The 27,778-nt window shown below is 41.4% G+C and overlaps 2 protein-coding genes and 1 long non-coding RNA gene across 3 annotated transcripts in view; 2 read left to right on the top strand and 1 right to left on the bottom strand.

Moving 5' to 3' along the window:
• LOC132455474 (cilia- and flagella-associated protein 47-like) overlaps positions 1-27,778 on the bottom strand; it is a 79,150-nt gene that overhangs the window by 37,821 nt on the left and 13,551 nt on the right. Inside the window, exons 9-10 of the mRNA XM_060049337.1 lie at positions 917-1,155; positions 253-451 (exon numbers count right to left, since the gene is read on the bottom strand). Of these exons, the coding sequence (XP_059905320.1) occupies positions 253-451; positions 917-1,155 (438 nt within the window). The remainder of the gene's footprint in view (positions 1-252; positions 452-916; positions 1,156-27,778) is intronic.
• On the top strand, positions 5,248-8,537 carry LOC132456472 (uncharacterized). Its single transcript, XM_060050832.1, has 6 exons — positions 5,248-5,500; positions 5,583-5,658; positions 5,734-5,985; positions 6,285-6,456; positions 6,593-6,741; positions 6,848-8,537. Exons 1-6 carry the CDS (start codon positions 5,297-5,299, stop codon positions 7,033-7,035), a joined length of 1,041 nt encoding a protein of 346 aa, XP_059906815.1. The 5' UTR covers positions 5,248-5,296; the 3' UTR covers positions 7,036-8,537.
• LOC132456476 (uncharacterized) lies at positions 10,448-27,150 on the top strand. The gene is made up of 4 exons (XR_009525483.1): positions 10,448-10,793; positions 13,806-13,999; positions 15,578-15,682; positions 27,047-27,150. It is a non-coding gene; the product is annotated as an uncharacterized LOC132456476 (long non-coding RNA).

Genomic DNA, 27,778 nt, shown 5'->3' with positions numbered 1-27,778 from the left:
AGAACAATGGAACCAACATTCATGAAGAGATGTAGATATTCGCAAAGCAGTACCAAATTTCGGATAAAGTTATGTCGATATTCCTACAGAAAGGGCGATATTCAAAAAGCATTACCAATATTCGAATAGCAATACAATGGTTTTAAAGAGATGTCGATAGTTCGTAAAACGATACCGATATACATACAGGGATACCGATATTTGCTAAGCGAAACTGCTATGCAACGTGGATGAAGTCATGTGCGTGCTGACCAGGGTTTAGCATTGGTTCTTGGTAGGTCGTCTGGGCGTGGCAAATGCCGGACAGGTCCAGCACTAGGGTGTGAAACGGGCGGAGGCGGAGCTCCGCGGCATCGTCGGCCCGTGGGTCGATCACATGACCCAACACGTCCACCTTCTGGCGCACACGGAAACTACCAAGTTGGCTGGGGGCGAACGAAAGCACCACATCCTGAGGGGCACACACACACACACACACACACACACACACACACACACACACACACACACACACACACACACACACACACACACACACACACACACACACACACACACACACACACACTTAATACACTCGGAATTGGCTACACAAACACGAACTCGGCCAGCATTAGTAAACTTTTAAAGTGTCTGTAAATGTTTAAAACCAACACCGTGGAGACTAGCCACTGTCAAACTGCACCTATTAAACGTCATCCACTCATGCAAATGAGTTTTCTTCAGTAGAATATCTCTGTAACGAGACAGGAAACATAGCGTAACTCCGCCCCTTGAAGTTTCCGCTTTCCGGCCCAGGCTCTGTGCCGCCTCCCCCCAGAAGTTCGGCTGTAGCATAGTCAATTCTGCTGGGTCCCAGATGAATGCAAGGGTGGTGGTGCCCCCAGCAGAGGAGGGGGGATTATCTAGTGTTTACCTGACACTGGCCCGGCGCCACCACCCCCGAGGCCGGCTCCGCCCTGAACTGCGCCACCTTGCGGAAGCGGAAATGAACGGGCAGCTGGGGGCAGAGGTTGCGCAGCAGGCACAGCAGGTCCGAGCGCTGGCACCTCGCGCAGCCCAGGAAACGGAAGTCTACGCCCGGCTTGGGCAGCAGGCGCACGGGAAGGCCCAAGCCCGTCACCGCCAGCTCCACACCCTGGCCAGCAGTGGGCGCTAGCGAGAAGCGGGAGGGACAACGCGTCAGACGGCAATTCATGGTGCTCTACATAGGTATGAATCACATGTTGAAGTGTTTGATTATTTAAATACTAGTACAAATATGTACTAACATATTCGTCTGTAAAAATCCTTTTCTTGTCTATCTTGGTCTTCCAAAAGATACATTGCATATCTATCATAAACCCACAGCACTTTTAAAAAGCACTTTTACGTTTACATTTGTAGATTTAATCGATAAATGTCAATTTTTTTTTTCTATTATATATATCTATATATATAATAGAAAAATATTAGGGCTGTCAAAATTAACACGTTAACGCAGGGTGATTAATTTGGGGAATTAATGCGTTTTTTTAACGCATTAACGCTTGCACAAAATAACCCGCCCAATATTTAACACAGCGAATTCTAGCGGCCGCTCTGCACTAGTCGCCGCACTAGAGTTTTGGCTGAGACACAAGATGGATACAGAACCGAAAGAAGCTGTTGGCCCGCTGGATGGAAAGTTGGAGTATAAAAAACCCATAAATGGAACACTTAATAAACAAGCAGTGATTTGCACACTCTGCAAGAAAGAGCTTTCGTTTCACCGAAGCACTTCCAGCCTAAAGTACCATATCAGTGCTTAGCATGCGTTTGTCTGCGCTTCAAGTCCAGGGGGCTTGCTTCAGACAACACTCACCGAAGGCCGTGCATTAAGAAGTAAGTCTATTTCGGAGAACTCGACCAAAAAAATTGACAAATGGATTGAAAAAGACTGTCGGCCGATTAATATTGTTGAGGACAAGGGCCTCACGGAAGTGTTACAAGTTGCTTCACGCGACGCATTCTACAAGCCACCGTCAAGAGGCACAGTAATGACAAAAATCCACGACCTCTACAAAACGGAATTTGGCTGTAGGGGATTTGGCTGTAGCTGACCATGTCGCCCTGACAGGAGACCAATGGACCTCTGTGAGTAACAACAATTACCTGGGTGTAACATCACAGCATATCTCTAAAACATGGGAACTGAAGTCGTTTGCGCCAACTACAATGAAAACAGAAGAGCGTCACTTTGCAGAAGCATGTGCAGAGCAGTTCCTCACAGTAGCACGCAAGTGGGAAATAGAAGGATAGGGGCCGACAGCGCACGCAATATGATAGCTGCGGCTAGACTTTTGCCATTTGAGCACATGCGTTGCATAGCTCACATCCTACAGAGAAGCATCACGGTGAGCCTCTCTGACAGCGGATTTGTGCAAGCATTGTCCAAGTCTCGCAAAATTGTTGGCCACTTCAAACACAGTCCGACAAACACCACGGAGCTTCAAGCACAACAAGCTGCCCTTGGACAGCAGCAGGAGCCGCTGGTCCAGGACGTTCCAACACGTTGGAATTTGACGGTGGATATGGTCAAGCGTCTGAACCGCAATCAAGCAGCAATAATAGCAACCCTGGAGTAACAGCAGCACAAACTCTTTATGCTTACACCACCAGAATGGGACAAGCTGCAAAGACTTGAGACTCTTCTAGAGCCCTGTCGGTAAGTAATCCACATATTAATTATTGATAGGCCTATAGGTTGAAATAAAATGTAATTGATTGAATTGATATGATGTTACCTTTTTGTAAACTACCAACTTCTGTTGTAATAACTTGATGATGTCTCTCTCTCTTGTGTGTGTGTGTGTGTGTGTGTGTGTGTGTGTGTGTGTGTGTGTGTGTGTGTGTGTGTGTGTGTGTGTGTGTGTGTGTGTGTGTGTGTGTGTGTGTGTGTGTGTGTGTGTGTGGTTGTGTGTGTGTGTGTGTGTGTTTGTATTCCTTTACTTATGGGGACATTGATCTGTTCACACAGTCACGCCGTGGGGACCTCTTACAGTATGGGGACCAAAATCGAGGTCCCCATAAGGGAAAGTGCTTTAAATTAATTCAGCAGTCAATTTGAAGGTGCCTGTGTGGTTTTTAGCTTTGGCCCATAATTCATCATTTTCTGTCGGGTCACACACACACACACACACACACACACACACACACACACACACACACACACAGATTTCTCACGGTCGCCCCCTACGGATCCCGGTTGGTATTGCACTGAATAGTTCACACACACCACTACCAAATATGGCAAGTACCGCCCCTTCCTGATCCCCATAAAGTATGTATTCAAATACTGAGAACTTTTTTCAGTGTTAATCAACAATTAGGCTATTGGATACGTTTATTTGCAACAGATGCCAACTACAGCGCTAAGAACTTGTGCAGAGAAGACACAAGTTATATATCGCCATAGGCAGATTACTTTGGCATGTTCTAATTGTGTGCTTGTGTGCACGAAGTAAGTTAGATATCAACGAGTTCTCAATTTAACACAAAACAAGTTCACGTGTACATTGCATGTGTGGCAGGTTGAGTGTTGCTCCTCCTCCACTCAGGTGATTTCTGGTGGGCAGATTGCAGAGTGGTTTCACCTGTATAAGTGCTGCGCCTTCTCTGGCGCACACACTGCTGCCTGGCACTCGTGGCGAAGACTCGGTGTGGCGTATGAAGGTATTATTGTAGCAAAAGTCTTTAGCACCTGTAACTGCAGAATTTGAATGCGTACACTAAAGTCACAGTAAATTTGAAGTCGTATATATTTATTTTGCATGTGTACTCTAAAGTCACAAATGTGTAACAGTACATTTGTAGTCGTAAAAAAAATATAAATATTTTTTATACCATTGTAAACACAAAATAGGGTCTACGAGTACGCTAATCTGTGTTACAGGTGCACAAATCCTTTTGCTACAATTATTGCAGCGCAGTTGGTGCAAAACACATTCGCACACCCGTGTTTCATAATCTGAGAACATGCCCAAAAGGTGTGCATTCGTAAACCCAAATTTGAACAAATGCATCAGAAGTTGCACATCTGTGAACGCTATGTTAATTCAGCATTTTAATGAGCGAGCACAAAACCATTTTACAACTGCTCGAATCTGCTCCTGCAAGTCTCAGCTGTGGGGTTTTTTGCAGGTTGTTTTGCAACACCCCTAGGTGGTAAATGTGTAGCAAAAGTATTCGTATCCGTAGATGACAGAGCGTCCGTGAGCGGGACAAAATAGTCCCGCCCATAATTTCCTAATCCAATCATCAAGCGGCTTTCACAAGTGTGTTTGCGTTTTGTGTTAGTGCTAGACTGCTACGGTTCTCTTTCACATATACTGTATTTGACCGTGACCGTGATTTCTTTTTTATATACTTATATATACTATACTTTATACTAATATACTTTTTTATATTTGTTTTCGCAAGATGTTGACAGACGCTTCACAGCAGGAGACCGTGGCCAGTGTAGACACTGTGGAGAGTGTCGATACTGGGGATCAGCCCTTGCCCTCCTCCACTTCTGATGCTGGGACACAATGTTATTTGAAGCCTGTTCAAATAACATTATACATTATACTGTTGATTACAATGTTTTATTTTATTTTATTACATATCTAGGTCTGTGCATCATGTGGCTACCACCGTTTCTGGCAAAACCAGCCAATGCTCCACAGGAACATGCCAACCTGCAACCTCCTGTTAAGTGGGGCCATTCATTTTACAGGATGTTTGGCCACACAGACACTAAGAATGTTGACCCTGTTTGGCCTGCAGTGCATCAGTGCCAGCAGTTTCTTTCGCCATCAACGCCGCTACACCATCCCTGTAATCGTTCAGGCCTGGCAGAATGATCAAGCCAAGAATTTTGGATGGCGGGCTAGTTCTTGCTGGTGACTGCAGGTAAACCAGTGTGAGAGCTAGACCAGTTCCACGTTTTGATTTTGTTATTTGTTATCATGTAGGGTGGCTTTAGTTGGCATTTGCAGTTGACATGGTGGATTGTCTTTACAGACCATGGTTTTAAAAACTTGAAACATAAATTGTAATTAATTCCAGGTCAGATTCTCCTGGGCACTGCGCAAAGTATGGGTCATACTCTCTGATAGAGGACAGAGTGAACAAGGTGGTGGATGTTCAGCTTGTTCAGGTAAACCTGATGTTATTAGACAAAGAAATGAACTCTGCAATTTGGTAAAAGGATTGTATCTTAATATGACATCTTTCCACTACAACCATGCATAGAGCTTTATTGTGTATTGCCTAACTAGAGTAGTGTATCATAATGCCTGGACCAGCAACGCTTCGGTTCATTAACGCCTCCTTCAACACCACCAGCATTCTACACTTACACTGTTATGTCATGTTGCAGAGCTCAGAGGTCCCCAACAGCTCATGGTGTGAGCTTGAAGGGCTCAAGCGCAGTGTTGGCCTGCTGAGGGGAAACGACCTGCATTTGGCAACGCTGATCACGGACCGACATCGCCAGGTATTTACAATAAAAATGCAGTATAGAATGTAAATATCTGAATTGCACTGAAGCTGGATGTTAGTGGTTTTTTTCTCCTTAGGTTGCCAAATGGGTGAGAGAGGAGCTGATCCCTGAAGGGACACAGCATTATTTTGACGTGTGGCACATTGCCAAAAGTATGTATCCATTGTTGGAACCTTGAATCAGTTTTTGTTAGTGCATATCAATTAATACCATTTGTTCTAAAACAGGTCTGGGGAAGGCATTGGATGCAGCATCCAAAGAGTGTGACCAACTACAGTTGTGGAGGCCAGCTATAGTGAATCACCTCTATTGGACTGCAGCCTCAACCCCAGATGGCAACCCAGCGGTCATGGAGGCCAAATGGAGAAGTTTAGTGAACCACATCCAGGACATCCATGACCATGACACCCCTGCCTTCTCCAGTTGTGCCCATGGCCCTCTAGACGGAGATCAGCGCAACAAAGAGTGGCTGGACCCAGGTACAGTACTGGTATTATGCACGCTCTACATAGTTTTGTTTTATTTGCTGTCTTTGAGTAATTGTCTGGATGCTTTGACATGTGACCTTTGTGATGAAATTGTTTTTTCATTCCCTGGCAATCTCATAACATTCTGTTTACTGTTTATGTTTGCTATAATTCATATGCAGGACAATTTCATGTGTTTCCATTTCAAAAAGGAATTCTGTCTGTATCCATCTTCCTGTCTAATGTCTATTTGTACGTTTTCCGTCTGTGTGTCTGTCTGCCTCCCTGCCTACCTGTCTTGGTCTTTTCAGGCTCATTGGCAGCAGTCAAGTTGGAGAACATAATGATGAGGGCTGCCTTGCTGAAAGATGTCCGTCAGCTGTCTCCACAGCACCAGACCTTCTCCCTTGAGGCTTACCACTCCCTCATCTTGCACTTCGCGCCCAAGCACACAGGGTTTTCATACCTTGGGATGTATAGCAGGTCAGTGCTATCCAATGGAATAACACTGCCAATTATTATGCCTTTTATAGTAATAATAGTACCTATTAACGTGCCTATTGTAGTATTTTGTCATACACCAAGTTTCAAAGGTTTTCTCAAATGTGTTATTTTGTAGGCTTCTCTTAGCGGCGCTGCATTATAATCACAATGCCAATCGCGAGACAGCACGGAGAAGTGACGGGACGGAGAAGTACTGCGTGCGGTATCCGCGCTTCAGAAAAGGTGCCCATGTGGTGCGTCCCATCAAAGAGGCAGCCTCATACGGTAAGCAGTGTCAGGCAGTTCTATCATATTTTGAGATGGCGCACGAGTGATCAGTGACAATGATCTTTATAAAGTAATATTATTATTATTATTATTATGTCTGCAGGTTATGCAACATCATTAATGAAGGCCCTTCGGGAGAGCTACGCCAATTCACCCGCGGTTCTTCGAGAAGTTGGCGCCAATTTGTCCTCCGATGCACCCGCCCCCATCGCCAAATCCTTCGAACAGATTCCTAAGGAGGAGGCCATCAGCCTCTACCTAGCCCGGCAGTCACGCTTCAAGAAAACCTAATTTCACATTATTATTTTTTTCCACGGACAAGTCCAATGATTTAGTTGTTATTATTTGCATGAAATTTCTTTGTATATAATTCAAAATAATTTGGTAATCATTTTACCTGTGCCTTGTCAACCTCTGTGTGCGGTGTTGTCTGGGCTCACTGTGTCTGCTTGATGTGCTTTTGCATGTATCACTGCATGTATGCATGCATGAAATAGTGTGCATGTGTGTGTGTGTGTGTGTGTGTGTGTGTGTGTGTGAGAGAAAGAGAACCATCAACTGACCCTCGGGTATGACTACACTATTGCAGAATTAATTAGAATTAGAATTAAACATTGCGGGTCTAGCCCTTCATCAGTGTTCCTTGTATGTTTTGTGCCTAACCATTTTTTTATATAGATTTAATTCCAACCTGTGTCTTTGTTCAGTAACCATTACAAGCAATGCCAATCAACTTTTTTTTATCCAAAATGCATGTGTTCTGTGTACTTTATAACATTTTAAGGGCAATTGAATGATCACAACAGAATAAGCATAACTATTATTTTTATTCATTTTCATCCAAACAAGGCCATTGAAAGCCCTGATACGTCTGGTCATCATTCTGGAATTGCTGTCTGATGGTTGAAACCACACAAGAGGGTAGAGGCTTCCTTATACTCCTCCCTAAAACGCCATAAGCCCAGCGTATAGCTTGCCTGTACGCAGTGTACCGGTATTGCCTAGGGATAAGTAGGAACGATTCTTAAGTTTAAAACTCTAAGTAGGTTGGAAACGTCATTTTAAGCCTGTTTCTTATGCATGTTTATTGTGTATGCAACACATCTCCTGTCACCTATAACTTGGTTCAAATGACTCAGTGTAAAAAGATTTGTAAAGTAAACATAAACCATGAACATACTCGTGCGTGCTGGCTTGAAGGGGACCATGATCCTGCCTGAAGTGTGTGTATGCTATTTTTAGCACAAACGGATTCAGGCAGCATGCCTCAAATCCAGGATGCTGCGTTAGGCACGTTATATCTGCTGGCCGCGGGGTGAGCTCCTCGACCAGCGACCAAAACGCGCTCACCTCCCTACAACACAAGCTCTCCACCACAGTTTCCATGGGACGACACCGCCCACACAGACACCTGCCAAACACAGCGACACAGACACGCTTACTGCTCTCTCCCGGTAAGCGGTACCCTGACAGTTTCAATGACAATCAATCACGAGGAAAACGAGTTAGCACTATCAAAAATAATCACACTGAAGACATAACCAGCCTACTCGGCGTCGGCTACGTTTGCAAACAACATTTTCACCGGAGAAAGGTAAAAGCTTAGAATAAACACTAGGGGTTCACAGGTGGGACTGTCAAGCTAGCCCATATTTAGAAGAAATAGAAGGCATAATATGCCTTCTATTTCTGGATCTTCTGACTAAGTTTAGGGTACTTATCTGAGCCAATGACATAATCACTGTCACTAGATATAAAGAAAACGTTGACTTTCATTCGATGCTATTCACTGACAGTAAAAATAAATAAGTTATTGTATGCACTGCTGTTCATAGACTACTAGCTCCAGCGCTCCTTGCTGCGTTTCTAAATGGTAGCAACTCACCAGGACACTTCACCAACTCTCCACTCATTCTCCTCTGACCATGCATTTATTTGTCTTTGACGGCCATCGGCTCTCGGTATTTCCTCATTTCCCCTCATACGCCTAACCGGTTCGAAATTATATGGCTGTGGGCCATCATAAATGTTGACAGTGGGTCTTGCTACCTCTTCCTCATCCCCGTCCGCCATAATGCTAGTTCTAGTATGCGTCTACCTTACGTGACGTCATCGCCAAATTGCGTAAAAAATAACCGTTACTAACCAAAAACTACAAAAACTGGACTTTAACACCATTTTGGAGACATTTCTAACTTTATATACATATTTTGAGTGCTTTATGTACCCATTAATCAAAACTTCCGGTTAACCTGCACCATGGGCTTTAAGGTACACAGCACTGGCAATTTTCTGGCACTGTTTGGTCCTGTGAGTAAAAGCCACCTGGGAAATTGCTGGGATTCTCGTTGCGGCATAATTATAGTCAATTGGTGGAATGGCGGTGAGTAAAGGGCTTCTTTAATTAAATTTTTATTCAAACTTTATTTATTCAATACAAAATACAACTTGAAGGAATTTTAATTGCTTTATAATTAATTGAGTGCTGGATTGAAAGAATATATTGCTTGATCTTGTAAAAGCAATAAAACATGGTTTCTTATTAGTGAATTAGCATTTATAGATATGGTATTTTGCCATAATAATAATAAGATTAATCATATATTCCCGATTGTTTTCTTATTTTTCTAAGAGTCCAAACAATACATTCTTCCAATGCTAGCAAGGGGCTTGTGACTTTGGCCGTTTGCTTTTAATGTGAAATCAGACAGGAAGTCAAATGCACCTTCAGGTTCAACCTCTGCCTAGAAGAAGAGCCTTTTATCTCTGTGAAACCGTCGAATTCGATGCATATTAAGGATTTACCCGGAGCAAGTGGCGTGTTCAGTAAGTATTTAACAATTGTCTTGAAATATTGGGTAATAGTAAGAGCTTTATGCATAATATAGCCGTTTATTTATGTTTTAAAACGGTCTGCTTGTTGACTGCTAGCCAAACGCACATGTTACGTTAGCTAGTTAGCATTAGCATCCGCAGCCTGGGCTCCGTCGCCGGAGCCCCAGCGGCAGAGCCCTGTCTACTATGAATAAACAGGTGCTGGCTTTTCAGCTGTGTGCAGCAATATAATGTTATAAGAAAATAATGTAGAAAATGCTTAACATTTAGCAAAATGTAAATGTGTTATTCAGCTACCAACTTTGAATGCATCTAATGTAGTATGAGTTAATTAAAACTGAAGTCAAATCGATCTCACTTTTTTATTTCTCTGCAGTTTGAAATGCCACCAAGAATCAGTCCCCTCACAGATGCTTGTCAGTTGTCACCATGTCGGTTTAAAGACACATCAATGCAGTAAAGTACATCAATGCAGTAAAAGGTACAATTATGGCATATGGTATCTATCGATGAATGGATGGATATAAACGGTGGATAATAAATTACAAAACACGTGTCTTAAAGTGATACCATATCTAATTCCTCTCTCCATTAGATAAGCAGGTCTGAAGAATGTTATTTAGTTACACTTATTATTGTACTGTAGATTGGTTAAATCAGAGTGTGATTTTGCTCATTGAGTTTTCTGTTCTACAGTATACAGTAGAATAAACCAAGACCGATTTTAAAGGTCACAGTGAAATCTGACAGCATAAATATGCACTTTACCAAAATAACTATTTTGTATATTTATTCTGTATTCAATAAAAAACATTAATCTTCCAGTCATTTCTAATATAATGATTGACCAGTAAAGAGAGGTTACGTATGTCGGTATTTGATGCCAATACCCAAGCATTATACTGTATATAAGAAACATGATTATAATTGCAAAACTGCTTGGGAAGCCAATTTATGTTTTATTGTCACTCTTTATCTGTTGTGACAGGCAGACAATTGTATGTTTTAATTTTCCTGTTTTAATTAATGATCTCGTTCTTTTTTTTTTGCAGGGTCTGGGGTGTTTGCCATAGGTTCATTCTCCAAAGGAGTTTTATAGTGGAATACAGGGGAGATTTGATAAGCGATGGTGAAGCTCAAAAGAGAAGAAGAATTTACAACCCTGCATGTTCTGGATTTTTGTTCGCGTTCAAGTGGGGAGGCAAAACATGGTGGTAAGATTTTAAATTGCACCTTAACTATACTACCTTATACTGAAGTTGTTACACTTGCTTACACAAAACAAATCCAATAATTACTAATCCGTCGCTGCCGTAGCCTGCTACCAACTACAGGAAAGTATAAACTACGCTGCTGCTGAGACACAAGTCCCTCAAAATGCAATGAAAGGGTAGTTTTATTTCTAACTAGGGATGCAAATTATCGAGTAAATCATTAATCGATAGTTGTTTCATCTTATCGATCGATGATCGTTGATAAGCGGCAATTCTTCTGAGAAGCTGAATTTCCTTCTGAATGTGACACATTTAGGTGGTAATTGTTGTTGTTGTAATTGTAATTGTTGTAGTTGTTCTTTAAAATACTTCCACATATTGTGCATTTGGCGTCTTTGTCGTCATTAACCAACTTAAAGTGGCTCCATACTGCACTCCGTTTTGCCCTCTTCATCGTGTCAGTGTCCCGCTTTTCGTTTGTCTTGTCCTGCTTCGCTTGTGTTCCCGCTTGTGTTCCCGCGTGTGTTCCCGCGTGTGCGTCAAGTACGTCTGGCGTCAAGCGCGCCCTCACGTGGACGGTTGGGGAATTACGGGTTAAAAATGCGATTAATTGCAAGTAATTTATTTTAATCGAGTAATCTCTTATCGACAATTAATCGATAATCGATTAATTGTTTGCATCCCTATTTCTAACATTAATCTTTCAACACCGACATTTATATGTGTCGAAGGGATAATTATCGCCGGTCATTATCGGGAAAAGGGCGAACAGGACACCGATGCAAAAGTGGAGTTGTCTTGCTTCGCCGTGAAGGGGCTTATTTTGCGATAATGACCGGCGACGTTCTATACATTATCCCGCTTATTACACGGCTACTAGCCAAAATTAAGAAATAACTTCACACGGTGTGTCTTTTTACAATTTATTTGTTACCATTGACGCATATGTTCCACTGAACACCGCAGCTCAGGCGATATCTAGTCATTATATATCTATTAGGGATGTCCCGATCCAGCTTTTTGCACTTCCGATCCGATACCGATATTGTAGCTTTTAGCATCGGCCGATACCGATACCGGCCGATCCAAGCATGTATTAAAGATTAAAGATATTTACTTATTTTGTTGTACTACTCATGTTGAAAAGGGTTTTACTCTTAAGAACAACTAGCCAACTTAATTAGGTTACCGTATTTTCCGGACTATACGTCGCTCCCGAGTATTAGTCGCATCAGTCAAAAAATGCTCCATGACGAGGAAAAAAACATATATACGTCGCATCGGTGTATAAGTCGCATTTATTTTTAAACATTTAAACAAGAACGTTTAGTCTGGAGAGACTGAATAAAATTGCAATAGCAATATAGGTGTGTCGGTCCCACTCGTAGTTCTGAGAGTATACCGAATTCAGTGACACCGGGATTCCACCGGACGCGTATGCGCCGCGGTCCTAAACCTGAGCGCGGAGGGCTCCAGTTTTCGCTGGCCAAGTCATGCGCTGTGATATGTGTGACAGCTATGTAGCACAACATTGCAGCTAAGGCTGGGGTAGCTTTGGTTGAACCGGAGAACATTGAGGACGATGACGACGAGAATATAATTTATTCGGTGGTGCAGTAGGCTTGCAGCGTTCAGTTGTAGGCCTAATGAATGACGGTGCGATCCGATCCAAATATCGGATCGGGACATCCCTAATATCTATGGAAATGTTCTGCCTGTTGTCCCCTGCATTTGGGTCAACCTTCCGGAATCCATTGTGACGTTAAAGGGGACATATTATACCAGCAGTTGTGAGTGTGATTAGCCTTACAAGCTGTTTCGAAAATCTGCCCCATATGACATCACTAGTGGGCGTGTCCACCTAGATCTGTGCTGGATAGATGAGCAACGTTTACTTCAGTCCATTGGGTAGGCTGGTAGACTGATCTATCCAGCACAGATCTCGGTGGACACACCCACTAGTAGGGCTGCTCGATTATGGGAAAAATCATAATCACGATTATTTTGGTCAATATTGATATCACGATTATTCAAACGATTATTTTTGAGTTTGAAAACATGCATTTATTGATACAATCAATTATGACATAGAAACACGTATATTATAAGTATCCAAAATAAAACCTTTTTCGTGTGTAAGTGTACTGTCTGCCACAACATTCTGAATCTAACATTTGATTTTTATAAAACATTTCATGAATACAATATATTAAGACAATCAAATATCACAGAAACACGTATAAGTATCCAAAATTAACTTAACCTATTTAATGTCTAGAGAACAACGGTCCCAGCATTTCTCCATAGCAAAGTTAAAAGTCACAAAGCCATAACAAACACATGGCTAATAAAAATCATATTGTTGTTAAACAGAAATACATATACAAGATGTACTTGGCAGTTCTGCCTTAAAGAACTCTTAGTTAAAGTCTGCTATAGGAGCTTGTTATCGTTCATCAAACTGTAACGTTACTGAAACTTTAGATTCCACGCGGTAGGTCTACTCCAACATGTCTGTCAACAGTCGATGCTGCTGATTGGCGGTTCACTGGCATGTCCCGCCTCCTGCCAACGGCATACTTCCTGATGCAGCAGCCCTGTTAGATTGTACTCCCTCTCGCCGCGTTGAATGCTTTCGCATGCGCGTCTCTTTCATAAACTTTCATAAACTCTCTAGGCCTACTTTAAAATGGAAAATGTCAAATTAATCGTTTCAACTCGATTATACGAGTTTGGAGATCGTTTGACCCCAAAATTGATATCGCGATCGAAATTCGATTAATTGCACAGCCCTACCCACTAGTGATGTCATATGGGGCAGATTTTCGAAACGGCTTGGATGGCTAATCACAGTCACACCTGGGGGTAGAATATGTCCCCTTTAACTTATAGGCTTACTCAATCAAAAACTCAGGTAAAACTGTGATCTTGCATGCTAGTAAATGATGTTTTAATGAAAAGTAATAATAATATTTTTTCCAATTTTCTCTATTTTTATTTGTGGTTTTAGAGCATTGACGCCTCGAGAGAAGATGGTTCTTTCGGCCGCTTGGTGAACGATGACCACAGACATGCCAATTGCAAGATGAAGAGAATAGACATTGCAGGAAGCACACACCTCTTGTCTTTTTGCTCTCAAAGACATAAAAGAAGGTGGAGAAATTGCATATAATTATGGAGGAGAGGACTGCCCAGGGCGAAAGCAGGTACGTGTCACAACTAGTGTTAAAGGGGTAGTTCGGAATTTTGGACATAGGGCCTGATTCCCAAGTGAGCATTGGTATTCTATATCACTGGAGACAGTTTTCAACACATTTCATACAGTCCTTCTAGTTGCAGAGTTCGCTCGTGCTAGGCTAGCGCAAGTCAACGGGCAATGCTAGCCTGCTATTAAAAACAGTCTTACCCACTCCACAGTACACCCGAGGTAAATCAATTATAACGCCAGACTATAGATTTAAATGTCTGTGTTGATAGAATAATGTTAGAAATAAAACTAACCTTGCATTGCATGAATCATCGAGGGACTACTCTCTCAGCAGAAGCGGAATTTTACTATGCGCTGGTTAGGTTTGTAACCGAATCACGACAGAAGAACGTAAACAGAGAAGCGTGGGACAGAAGCGCTAGGCAACATGATGGTTCAGTGTGAAGAAAATTGTAGAAATAAACGGTACAGATGGGCACCACAAAGTTTCCACCAATTTCCAGTGCGAGATCCAGAAAGGACTCAACTGTGGCTTGTTGCTGCTGGCTTGGACATCAAAACACCGGCTCGTACATGTACGGTTCGTTGGATACAACAAATTCCTCATCGTCTTCAAAAGCAGATGCATCGCTAACTCCTCCAAACGTGGGCATATCTTGTTAATTGAATACGCTTATAGAATTCCTTCGTTCACTGTACTCTGCGTTTGTAGCAATGACAGCGGCAGGTAACCTAGGTATCAGTCCGCCGCTGCCGTAGCCTACGTACAGGAATATAAACACTGCTGCTGAGACCCCGCAATTCCCTCAAAATGCAATGCAATGCAATGCAAGGTTGGTTTTATTTCTAACATTATTCTATAAACAGACATTTAGATTTATAGTCTGTCGTTATAATTGATTTACCTCGGGTGTACTGTGGAGTGGGTAAGACTAAAGACTTTTAATAGCAGGCTAGCATTGCCCGTTGACTTGCGCTAGCCTAGCACGAGCGAACTCTGCAACTAGAAGGACTGTATGAAATGTGTTGAAAACTGTCTCCAGTGATATAGAATACCAATGCTCACTTGGGAATCAGGCCCTATGTCCAAAATTCCGAACTACCCCTTTAAGGTATATACAATTCAAGAATGTCTTGGAATAACTTAATGATTGATGGTATCTTTATTTGAAACGATATAAATCAATTTCAATAATTTTTTCTATTGTATATTAAAACATTGGATATTCAGGAGGCATCTGAATCAGGGCCAAATGTCACTGTAGTCTGGGACGTTCCCGACGTCCCCAGAATACATCTTGTATGGTTTTGTTTCAGTACAAGTATCTGATAACCGAGAACGTACAGATGTGCGAAATGTCCCCACTCAACACAGTTAATTCAAGAAGTGTGAAATGTCCCCACTAGGCATAGTCTATGTGACAGCAGACAGGACAAAATATGACCATAGAATCCTTTCTCGCTAGTCTGGTGTATGGGGATGTATTTGACCGAAGAGACATGTCCTTTAGAAAATGTATTAAAATATTACGCAGTGTTTACATGAAATTGATTTACTTTTTGTATCAAATTGCAGATGACTACATGTGAACCTGACACGCCCTGTGTGAGCTCCCAGCATGTGCTCATGTCAGAGCCACAGTGGGATGAAGCTGCCTGGTAAGAGGACACTGGTCAACAGGTAATTCATGTCCATCACTTAATGTTTTCCTCTAGTGTCTTCTAGTCACCTTTGACGTCTTCTGTTGTTTACTTTAAGGAGGTAAATGAAAAGAATCCGATAATTATGAGGGGAATCTATTATACATCAGGTCTGCCAAACAGTTTTCTGTAATGCTTGTATAAGGCTAATGGTTAAGAGATATTTAGGACACATCTAAACCGTGATGAGTAATTTTCCCGGGGCAAAATGTCACTGTAATCTGGGACATTCACGACGTCGCCACAATGCACCTTTTATGGTTTTGTTTCAGTGTAATGTTATGTTAAGTATCTGATTACCGAGAACGTATAGGTGTGTGAAATGTCCCCACTCAGCAGGGTTTATTCAAGATGTGTAAAATATCCCCACTAGGCATAGTCTATTTGACAGCAGACGGAGGTTGACAAAGCAGGACAAGATATGATGCTAGAATTCTTTCTCACTAGTCTGCTGTGTTGGCATGTATTTGACCCAAGAGACATGTCCTTTAGAAAATGTATTAAAATAATAAAATATTATGCAGTGTTTACATGAAATTGACTGATTTACTTTTTGTATCAAATTGCAGATGACTATGTGAACCTATGTGAGCTCCCAGCCTGTGCTCATGTCAGAGCCAAAGTGGGATGAAGTTGCCAGTTCAGAGGACACTGGTCACCAGGTAATTCATATCCATCACTTAATAATTACCTCTAGTGTCTTCTAGTCACCTTTGACGTCTGCTCTTGTTTTCTTTAAGCAGGTAAATTAATATAATTTGATAATTATGAGGGGAATCTATTATGCATCAGGTCTGCCAAACTGTTTTCTCTAATGCTTGTATAAGGCTAATGATTAAGGGATATTTAGGACACATCTAAACAGTGATGAGTCATTTTCCCGGGACAAAATGTCGCTGTAGTCTTGGTAGGGATGGGAATCGAGAACCGGTTCTTGTTCAGAACCGGTGCCGAGTCAACCGATTCCTTGGAATCATTGGCAAGCCTGCTTAACGATTCCGCTTATCGGTTCCGGTCGCAGCAAATGCGTCATGACGTCACACACGCGCTGCGTTGTTTTGGTTCAGAACGCAGCAAACGAGGAAGAATCTCATTGTGCGTTCACACCAAACTCGACGGGGCGAATTTTTCGGGAGAGAAAACCGGCAACATGTTTTTGTTGTGATGACAGCCAATCAGCGTTCAACAGCGTGATAACTGAGTGACATGTGTAACGTAACAGCCAATCAGTGTTCAACAGTCAAACTCAGTGCAGCGCAGTCCGGGGTGAACTGCGGCATGGAGGAGAAAGTGATTGTTGCAGTTTGCGACTCCCAGAGCTCTATATATAATAGTATATAATATAATATAATTGTATAATATCACGCCCAACAGCTTTGTCGCCTCCGGATGGCCGTAGCGTGGGGAGCTCTCATAGGGATTGGGCTTCTCGGGGTTTGTTTACCGGCGTTGCTATGGTTTCCGGTCTTGTGTGTTCCAACTAGGGCTGCAACTAACGATTATTTTAATCGATTAATCTGTAGATTATTTTTTCGATTAATCGATGAATCGGATAAAAAAAAGAAACATTTGGAATTGCCGCATCTTTATTCAAAAACGGAACATTACTTCAAATTCACAGTGCAGACTGAAGTGTAAAAACACCAGGTTATTGCTCCAACGTCCCGGAACTATTAAAAGTAATATTAAATAATAAAAAAATAACTAAAAAAATAACTGGGGTAACACAAAAAAAAACATACAATATATGATATACTTTTATATGTATACAAGGGATGTCCATGGTTAACCGGTCAAACCTATTGATAACATTTTCGAGACTCCTTGAAATAGAACTTGTAATATTGCTTTAATTGCTGATAAGATGATGATAGTTCAAGATAGGACATTAAACAGGTCATAATTCTATCTTTACTATCTATTTTATATTACTGGGAAAACAAGTTTTCACCAAAATCTCAATTATTATTTTATTTTTTCTGTTGCATTTGAACGCATCAATCATATTACTGAGCCGACCTGAACACATCACATTTGACACTGTTTGTGACCATTGGTTAGTTTTTTTTTTTTAAAGCTAACTAGCTTTATATCCTGCCGATTTTAACATGGATTTAAAAACTGCATTACTATTTTTAACTGACGGGACTTTCTACACCGTCCGGTTGTGTGATTACTACCGCTGCTTTGAATGACTGTTGATGCACGCGGTGCCGACTCCGAGCCCGTCTGCACAACGTCTGCAGCAGCAGCAGCTGACAGAGTTTTCGGTTGGACTTGACGGATACTGAGTTGAAGGAGTTTTTTTTAACCCAAAGACAGTGGAGGTACAACACTTTTATGTAGGCCTACAGTCCAGTTTTAAGACATGACCAAAATACAAGCTGTGGTCGCTCACACTAAAGCTCGCGGTGGACGTGCATGAACCATGAACTAACCTGTCGGCGGCTGGCTGTAAACAGTGCTGCGCCTATGAGTAACTTATTAATCGCGCGACACAACGAATCGACGACCAAATTCGTTGCCAACGCATTTAGCAATCGATTTTTATCGATTTTATCGATTCGTTGTTGCAGCCCTAGTTCCAACGGTTTATTAGGTAGGCCCATCTAATAAATGTCTGTCTAATCAATACTTCATTCATGTTTATGTCAGTTGAATTTTGTTACAAGTTGAATACAAATGAGCACTGTTAGCATTCCAAGAGGCACAAGCTCTTACTTGGCTGTTTTCAGTCTGTGTTTTTAGTTTTATGGCACATAATGATGGCATTTGGGCTTAAAAAGCCAAACATATATTTTTTTGTTGAGACCAATTGATTTGAAACTGTACAATTTCCTAATACTAGACACACTTCTGATCAGATATTAAAGAGATTTAATACAAACAAAACACATTTATACTTATTTTCTCACCCAATGAGAATCGATAAGAGAATCGATAAGGAATCGGATCAATAAGCAGAATCGGAATCGTGAAATTCTTATCAATTCCCATCCCTAAGTCTTGGACATTCACGACGTCCCCACAATGCACATTTTATGGTTTTGTTTCAGTGAAATGTTATTTTAAGTATCTGATAACCGAGAACGTACAGGTGTGTGAAATGTCCCCACTAGGCATAGTCTATTTGACAAAATTTGACAGTATAATTCCTTCTCAGGCAACTACTGGTGTGTGGGCATGTATTAGACCCAAGAGACTTGCAGCATTGTTTTGTGTTTGTTTTTGGTCTGCATTGTTATAGCATATTTGACATATCTTTTTTAAAATATTATGTTAACCACTTAATCGTCAAATCCCGCCGGCGGGCAAGTTTTAGTTACACCAACACCACCCCTTCCCCCCAACACGCTGGGTCAATTTTCGGCATCATTCAGTTGAGTGATATAGTCATGTCATACACCGTTTGAAAGCTTAGAATCTCAGGAATGTCATCCAATGTCAACCATTTGGTGGAATAAATTAGGGCTGGGATAAACGATTATTTTTTAAACGATTTAATCTAGCAATTATTTTTTCGATGCATCGATTAATCTAACGATTAATTTTTTCAGTTCGATTTGTTTATAGATTATCTCCCCATTAATTGACTAATAGCAATTTATACATGTTGATTTACATGAATTTGAATTCCTTAACATTTCAATACATGTTTATTGCCTTTAAATTCCAAAATAAAAGTGCAAAGTAATGCATTCTTAGAATTCTACGGTGCTCGGTCATCTGCAGCTGCTACCGGGTGGCGCCTCTTCAGGTGCTAGAATGGAAAGTCATCTCCATTTTGCAAAGACGACATATCACAGAATCGTTTCCTTTTACATTAAATAATTCCCATACTTTAGAGGAACGAGTGCGTGGCGCCTTGCACTTATGAAAGTCTGAGGAGCCACTCGCGTTGCTACTACGCTCCAGCGCCGCCCATCTTTGTTTTTATTTATTTTTTTGAATCGACGCGCATTTTTCGCGTCGACTACGTCATCGATTACGTCGACGCGTCGTCCCAGCATTAGAATAAATATGTTTAGCGAATATAGATCAAAAATATCCTAGTGTCTTAGGTCAAAATAGCCCCCCTCACCCCCTGCATTCTAACTTTATCGTCGTTGTGGATATCCTTAGCAATGAGTTCATACTTCATGTTGGGTCTTGAAATGTTCATAAGATTCCACAGAAATTGAATATCAATATTATTTTAGTCTAATTACATTGTGTATATGCACTAGCCATCTTATACAAAGCAGCCGAAAAATAGAAAACCGAAACGCTGCAATGTTTTTTTGTAGAAAACTGTGATTTAGGGTTTGAATTCCGCTATTGTCGTCTGATTCATGGAATCCACTGTGTTCGCCAGGGTCTCACGGTGACTTAGGCTGAATCCGAATACTTAGTACATACTATTTCTGTTCAGTGTCTACTACTTGACCGTACTACAACTATGCGTAGAACGCCTCCGAACGCTTCCGAACACCGCCGAAACTCCACCAGATGTTTGGAGATGACGTATCTCCCCTCAAATGCCGGAAAAATTACCTTGATAAGTTACCTGTTTTCCGCTTGTCATCGCTGCTATTAAATTAAAAAAATTATTAAATTAAAGAAACATTTAATACTTGTACTTACATTTCGATATTTCGAAATTTGCGGGAGCCGCTGTTGGTGCTGTCGGGTCAGCCATCTCTTCTCGTTCGTTACCAGACTCCGGTTGCATTGTGGGATAGCGTAGTGAACTCCGTTGTATACTGTGTCGGTAGTACGCATTCGGAAACGTTTTCCGTACTACACAATGCGTACTTAGTAGGGCTGTAACGATACAGAAACTTACGATTCGGTTTGTATCACGATTTTTGACCCACGGTTCGATACATCCCACGATTTTTTTAAATTTAAAAAGCATTTTATCTAAACACTTGTATACAAATTAACTTTAAGTAACATTTAATAACAAATAATATGGAACACTGAACAGATTTGAACAAAAAGAATACCATTAAAGTATAGCTAAATTAATAAAGAAATAACCAAAGATTGCAGTTGGAGGATGCTTTTTGCTGGTAGGCAAAAACCCTCAACTGTTTGGTTGGTTTAGTCAAATATCCTTATTAGCGCTTCTTATTAGGCTATGTAGCTTAAATAATGACATAATCAGGCCGTATAGAATGCAACATGTTTAATAGCCTAACTTTCAATAGATGAGGAAAAACATGAACGTCGCAATAACGAGGCATAGTGTTACGAGTAGCATATGTGTGTGCGCGAGATTGGCAGTGTGCGTATGCGTGTGTGAGTGACGTCAGCGAGGTGAGTGGACGAGCGAGGAGAGCGAGCGGTAGCGCGTCTAGTGAAGAAGCGAACGAGTCCGGTAGAATAAAGTACACATCCTGTCAATAATCGGTGGCCGCTTCATTCCGACCTATAAGCAGACAAACTGCCAGTCAAATCACACAAAACAATAGAGACAGGATCACAGAGGCAATTTATTTCGCGCTTGGCCCACTCTGGATAAATCTCGTTCATATCGCATATGAGGACTTCGACGGCTGTGGAGAAATGCAATCCTCCGTAGCCACGGAGAGCTGTCATCTCAGAGAGGGCATCTCGTCACATACTTACGGCATAGGAGGGGGCGCTGTCAGCAGACTATTATTTAGACAATTATTAGCAAATTTCAATCTGACAATTTGACCGGAGAGTTAGAAAGGGCATTTCGCGCTTCTGCCTTTTCACACCGCGAGACAGGTTCGTGGCTTTGAGTGTCGCGATTTCGGTTTCGATACGCGTATCGTTACAGCCCTAGTACTGAGCATTCGGACGCGCTATATTTGTGGCGTACTACAAAATGCATACTATATAGCAGTCAAGTATGAGTATTCGGATTCAGCCATAGAGACCTCACACATGTCTGTAAGACCAATACTTCCTTGTTTGCAAGCCTTAAGGTACGGCCACACCAACCGCGTTACTCGCGTTAGGGACGTTGAAAATCGGCATTTTTGCATAAATAACCATTGGTATAGGCGCGTAGACGCGTTACATGCGTTGAAGCGTTGCGTTAGGGGCGTTAGACGCGGCAGACGCACGTACTTACGCACGTAAACGCAGTAACGCGCCCAACGCCCGGAGTTCAAAAGATTGAACTTTCAACCCTCCAACGCGTGACGCTTGGCCGCGATAGCCAATCAGCGTGGAGCTTGACCCGACGTCACTGGCAGAGAGTAGTGACGCTTGCACAGAAGCATACGGCCGACATCTTTCTTTATTCTGGGTGGAAATAGTAACATAGTTACGCCATTAAATGCGTTTATGTAAACATTTTTAGCGAGAAATGTGCATTTTACTTTCATAATGTTCGCTCGGTGAATGTGAAGGATGTTTGGTTTGATAGTTATGACGAAGAGGGAACACTCCATTCACTTGCATGGACAGCGTCTCTGGTTGCTAAGCAACCTCAACGTCTTGGTGGACTATATCGCACATGATCGGGGCCTGCCTGTAATTCCGACAACTAGGGCTGTAACGATACACAAATTCACGATTCGGTTTGTATCACGATTTTTGACCCACGGTTCAATACATCCCACGATTCTTTTAAATTTAAAAAGCATTTTATTTAAACACTTAAATGCCAATTATCTTAATGTAACATTTAATAACAAATAATTTGGAAAACTGAACAGATTTGAACCGAAACAATACTATTAAAGTATAGCTAAATTAATAAAGAAATAACCAAAGATTGCAGTTGGAGGATGCTTTTTGCTGGTAGGCATAATAGGGCCCCTTTAACTGTTTGGTTGGTTTATTCAAATATCATTATTAGCGCTTATTAGGCTATGTAGCTTAAATAATGACATAATCAGGCCGTATAGAATGCAACATGTTTAATAGCCTAACTTTCAATAGATGAGGAAAAACATGAACGTCGCAATAACGAGGCATAGTGTTACGAGTAGCATATGTGTGTACGGGAGAATGGCAGTGTGAGTGACGTCAGCGAGTGAGTGGACGAGCGAGGAGAGCGAGCGGTAGCGCGTGTGTCTAGTGAAGAAGCGAACGAGTCCGGTAGAATAAAGTACCCATCATGTCAATAATCGGTGGCCGCTTCATTCCGACCTATAAGCAGACAAACTGCCAGTCAAATCACACAAAACAATAGAGACAGGATCACACAGGCAATTTTTTTCGCGCTTGGCCCACTCTGGATAAATGTCGTTCATTTCGCATATGAGGACTTCGACGGCTGTGGAGAAATGCAATCCTCCGTAGCCACGGAGAGCTGTGATCACAGAGAGGGCATCTCGTCACATATTTACGGCATCGATAGGAGGGGGAGCTGTCAGCAGACTATTATTTAGACAAATTATTAGAAAATTTCAATCTGACAATTTGACCGAAGAGTTAGAAAGGGCATATCGCGCTTCTGCCTTCTCACACCGCGAGACAGGTTCGTGGCTTTGAGTATCGTGATTTTCGGTTTGATACGCGTATCGTTACAGCCCTACCGACAACACATTAATCCGACGTCTCAATGGTCCGAAATATTTCCCATTAGATCGACATGCCACTATGCCGACGGTTCAATGTTCCGAAAACGGAACCCATTGGTCTGTTTGTCTGACTTTTCAAAAAGGAGGCGCATTAGGCCGACGGCCGAATAGGCCTACATATAAAGAGTTTTATATCTCTCTCGCTCTCTCTCACTCTCTCTCCAAAATACGACATAGGCCGGACACACGCACACACTCACACACACACACACACACACACACGACTAAGTACACGGTATGAGGTATAAGTTTGACTAAATCAATACCAGCGAAATGATTTAGGCTAAAAGCCCACTGTAAACACAGGAAACAACACGTATAATAATAATAATAATACATTTCATTTAGAGGCGCCTTTCAAGACACCCAAGGTCACCTTACAGAGCATATAGTCATCATACATTTTTTAAAAAATATAGGCCCACACACAGCTACTAAAGATAAAAATTGTATTTGTTTTTCACTCACCGTTTGACTTCTTTACGAGAAAAGTAGTCCTTGTATAACGTGCGCTTCATAAATTCACCTCTTGTGACCGTTGAAGCCCACAGCAATGGTCTGGATTGGTGAAGTGCACTGCTGGAACTTAGCCTACATCGTCTTTTATTTTTGGTTTCATAATCACACATGTGGAATTGCCTCCTTTTTGAAAAGTCGGACAAACGGACCTTCGGACCAATGGGTTCCGTTTTCGGAACATTGAACCGTCGGCATAGTGGCATGGGAAATATTTCGGACCATTGAGACGTCGGAATTACGGCATGGCACCTGCTGATCAACACTACGAATGCTGGAAACACACCAGACACACCATGTGAAGTTATTTAACCTGATTATTGTTATTTATATCCGAGATTATTTAATCTAACCCGATCTAAACTCTATCATGCACCCAAACACGGCAGCGTTTGGGTTTCCTACCTCGGACTCCTAAATCCAGCGCAGCCACAAGGCGCGTTAGGCGCGTTGAACCATTTTTGTGACACACAATGATCGTCAAGTTAGGCGCGTTAAACGCGTTATCCAACGCGAGTAACGCGGTTGGTGTGGCCGTACCATTACAAGCCGATGAGGCGATCACTATCAAAACGGGGCATGTATACTTTGATTGACAGCTACACCAGCAGACAGCAAGGGTCAGGGATGGGCCTTAGATATCTTAATAGCCAATGAAAAGACCTTTCTGACGATATCCAGCATGTCAAACACTGTCTCATGTGTGGTTGAGAAAACAAATGCGCAAGAGGTTTGCGTAAACTAGCAGGCTCTTCCCCAGAGTGCGAGTGTGAAGCAAGTGGTTGATTTGCGCGCTCGTGTGTGGTTTTGTTTTTATTTACTTTTGTGAGTTTGGTTTTATGAACATTTTGAAAGATGCCTAAACGGGTGCATCTTCACCCTAAAAAGGGTGAAAATCATTTATTGTAAAGGGGGGAACACAACCTCAATGGCCAAGTACATTAGCATTGTGCATCTAATAAAGGCCAAATGCAGTACCTTCGACTGTCTCCGAATTGAAAAGACTCCTCCTGTCTCCTCCGTCTCCTGTCGCACCACAGACGGGGCTGTCTTAATCATCCACTCAAAGTACGAACGGTAATCGCACACATAGACATTGTCGCTAGTCCCGTCAGTTAAAAATAGTAATCCAATTGTGAAATCGGTGTTGTAATCGGTAGCATACAAGCTAGTTATCTTAAAAAGTAAATAAAGTTTCAGATGTGCTGTGTGATGTGTTGAGGTTGGCTCAGTAAAACGACGGTTATCATGATGCGTTCAAATTAGAGCTGTCAGTTAAACGCGTTATTAACGGCGTTAACGCAAACCAATTTTAACGGCGTCAAATTTTTTATCGCGCGATTAACGCAAATCTTTTATTAAAAAATAAATTAAAAAATAAAAAAATAAATTTCTTTGGCTCAAAACAAAGAAGCAGTAGCCTGACAATGTTCAAATGACATTTGTTCAAAGCAGTCTAAACGACTGCTTAGATTTTAATTGCACTATAGGCTCTTTTTTTGTATCTTCCTGTTTTGATCAGTATATGCCAATGTTTTTATCAATAAAAAATCATTTGCACAAGGCAAGCCGATGCACTTCACCATGTTGATAAGAGAATTAAAACGAGAAGAATTAATGGGACAAAGAAATCAAGGGATATCTAGCATAGAAAACGAATTTGCGATTAATCGCGATTAATGTGAGTTAACTATGACATTAATGCGATTAATCACGATTAAATATTTTAATCGCTTGACAGCTCTAGTTCAAATGTAACAGAGAAACGGTAAATTGAGCTTTTGGTGAGAAACATGAGTAATACTGTATTACTCATGTTTCTGTATTACTAATACAATTGTATAGTGCTGTATAGTGTAATCATTTTAGTATATATAATTAAAACTACTGATGTCAATATGTATTAAGAATTACATATTTAATTTAAAATACAATTATTTATTTCCTAAATATTTTCCTCATCACTAAAAACACGTTGTATTTCCAACAATTAATAGAAAAGTATCGATAGTGGTATCGATAAAGACTCGGATCGTTAAGGAGTATCGAAAATGGTATCGATATCAATAAATATTAATGATCCCCATCCCTACCCCTACTTGACATCAAAGTTTAGTGTTAGTGCGGCCCGCGCGTTGTTGTCAAACGCACATGTTTGCTGAGTGGCTTGCAACGCTTTTTTATCACTTGTGATAGGGTGACAAGATGTCCCGGTTTTGCCGGGACAGTCCCAATTTTGAGTTGCGTGTTCTGAGTCCCGACAAAAGCCAAAGGACGCTAAAATGTCCCAGTTTCAACCAGTCGCTATGAAATGTCCCCTGTTGTCAACGATAACATAGCCAACGTGATCTAATTATAGCCTGATCATTAACTTAGATTGGGTCAGTTGTGCACCTTTTTTTTTTTGTGGAATACTTGATGCGGCCCTGCCTGACCCATACTCTACCTCCAGCGGCCCCCAGGTAAGTTGAGTTTGAGACCCCTGATTTCACATTGTTATGGTAATTGTACTAATTTTTGTTTATTTGCACATTGTTATTTATAGCATTTTTACTATTTCAGTTTTAGTGTTTATACCATTGCAGTTTTCAGTTTTTAAGTAAAAATAATAGCCAAAACACTTTGTTTGAGCTTTTTTTTGTCAAAATTGCATAGGCGGAATAGCAAAAAAATAAATAAAAATTGTCTGATTATACCCATCTCATTACATATCAGAACATCTAATATGCTATCTAAATGGTTCACAAGAAAGCCCAGAGGGTAACCTTTCATTTGAGACCAAGATTATGCTTCTACATGTTTGGGTTCACTTTTGTTTACAGTACGCATTTTGGGTAGCCAAAGGTCTTTTTTGGAGTCTCCAAAAGGACCCTGACCAGAACAAATGGACATATCATTACATAAAAGGAGCTGGAGACTTCATCTTTTATGCTTTGTTGATCTGCTTTTACACACAGCATCACAAGACCTAGGGCTAGGGCTCAGTAGTGTTTGCAAGGGATATGGGGTTATCCAGGCTACTACAATCAGCTTGGTTTTGGAGTTGTTTGTAACCGGCCGGGAGGAAAAACAATATTGTAGTCTTCCCAGCACTGTGACAGCAAATGATAGTTATTCTGATAATGTCATAAGATTCTACAGGTTCCCAGCTTTCCAAAGGGACCAAGCATGTGATTAGAGGTCATACTATGAAGGAGCAGTGCTCTCTAGAGTAGGCGCAGTGCAAATACAAAAAAATGGCCCAAAGACTAAGTGGTTAATGAATTTCATAGAATCATCAGAAGAGGAAACTGTTGGAGCAACGGAGGGGAATAAAATCCCAGCAAAACAGAGACGCAAACTGCCACCAGCAGAAGATGGAGCATCTTCTACAGTCTGTGCTGTGAGCTATTCATCCAAGGTGATGATATATATATTTGGTTTATATATTGGAGTAACGTAATTTATCGGACAACGTAAGGTGTACAAATTTGAGGTTATATTAAAAATGAAAACATTTTTATGAAGGAGTGTCAATCTTCTCAGCTCTCTAGTCTGGCTGTACGTCAGCAGATACTTCTATATGATTTGCCAGGTGGCATTAAGGTGAACAGACTGTGACTGGGATAGATAGTATCTTTGGGCGTTGTGCAGACACCTCACTCTGCTGATGCTCAGTAGATGCTGATTCACTCTTAGTTTGGACCACAAACACCATGTGATCTAGAAAATACAAATGTTATGTCATAATATTAGGCTCATGTTGTTCAATGAAGGTTCAATTTGTTAAACATCTTGTGCGCTTGATAGTAATTGCAAACTTATTTACTGCTGCTTTTATAGTGGATATAACAGGATATATCTCTTGACTTAAGACTTAAGTTTTCCTGTATATTCTTTGAAGGCTGCAGGAATCGGTCTGTTTCTTTTTTATGTAAACTGACTCGATCGCAGCTTTACTGCACCACCGCCTGGTCTCGTCTGCTTTCTAGGCGAGGCATAGTTCATCTTGCTTAGTTCAACTAACCTATTTG

This window comes from Gadus macrocephalus, chromosome 4 (genome assembly GCF_031168955.1).
Source record: "Gadus macrocephalus chromosome 4, ASM3116895v1".
Lineage (NCBI taxonomy): Eukaryota > Metazoa > Chordata > Actinopteri > Gadiformes > Gadidae > Gadus > Gadus macrocephalus.
Note: the sequence above shows the minus strand (reverse complement) of the source record. Positions and strands in the feature narration are given on the sequence as shown.

Excerpts from the sequence above, each read along its gene's own strand:
- LOC132456472 (XM_060050832.1), top strand. The coding sequence starts at position 5,297 with ATGCCTGGACCAGCAACGCTTCGGTTCATTAACGCCTCCTTCAACACC. Across the intron at positions 5,501-5,582 it reads TCACGGACCGACATCGCCAG|GTTGCCAAATGGGTGAGAGA; the intron begins GTATTTACAATA and ends TTTTCTCCTTAG. Across the intron at positions 5,659-5,733 it reads CGTGTGGCACATTGCCAAAA|GTCTGGGGAAGGCATTGGAT; the intron begins GTATGTATCCAT and ends GTTCTAAAACAG.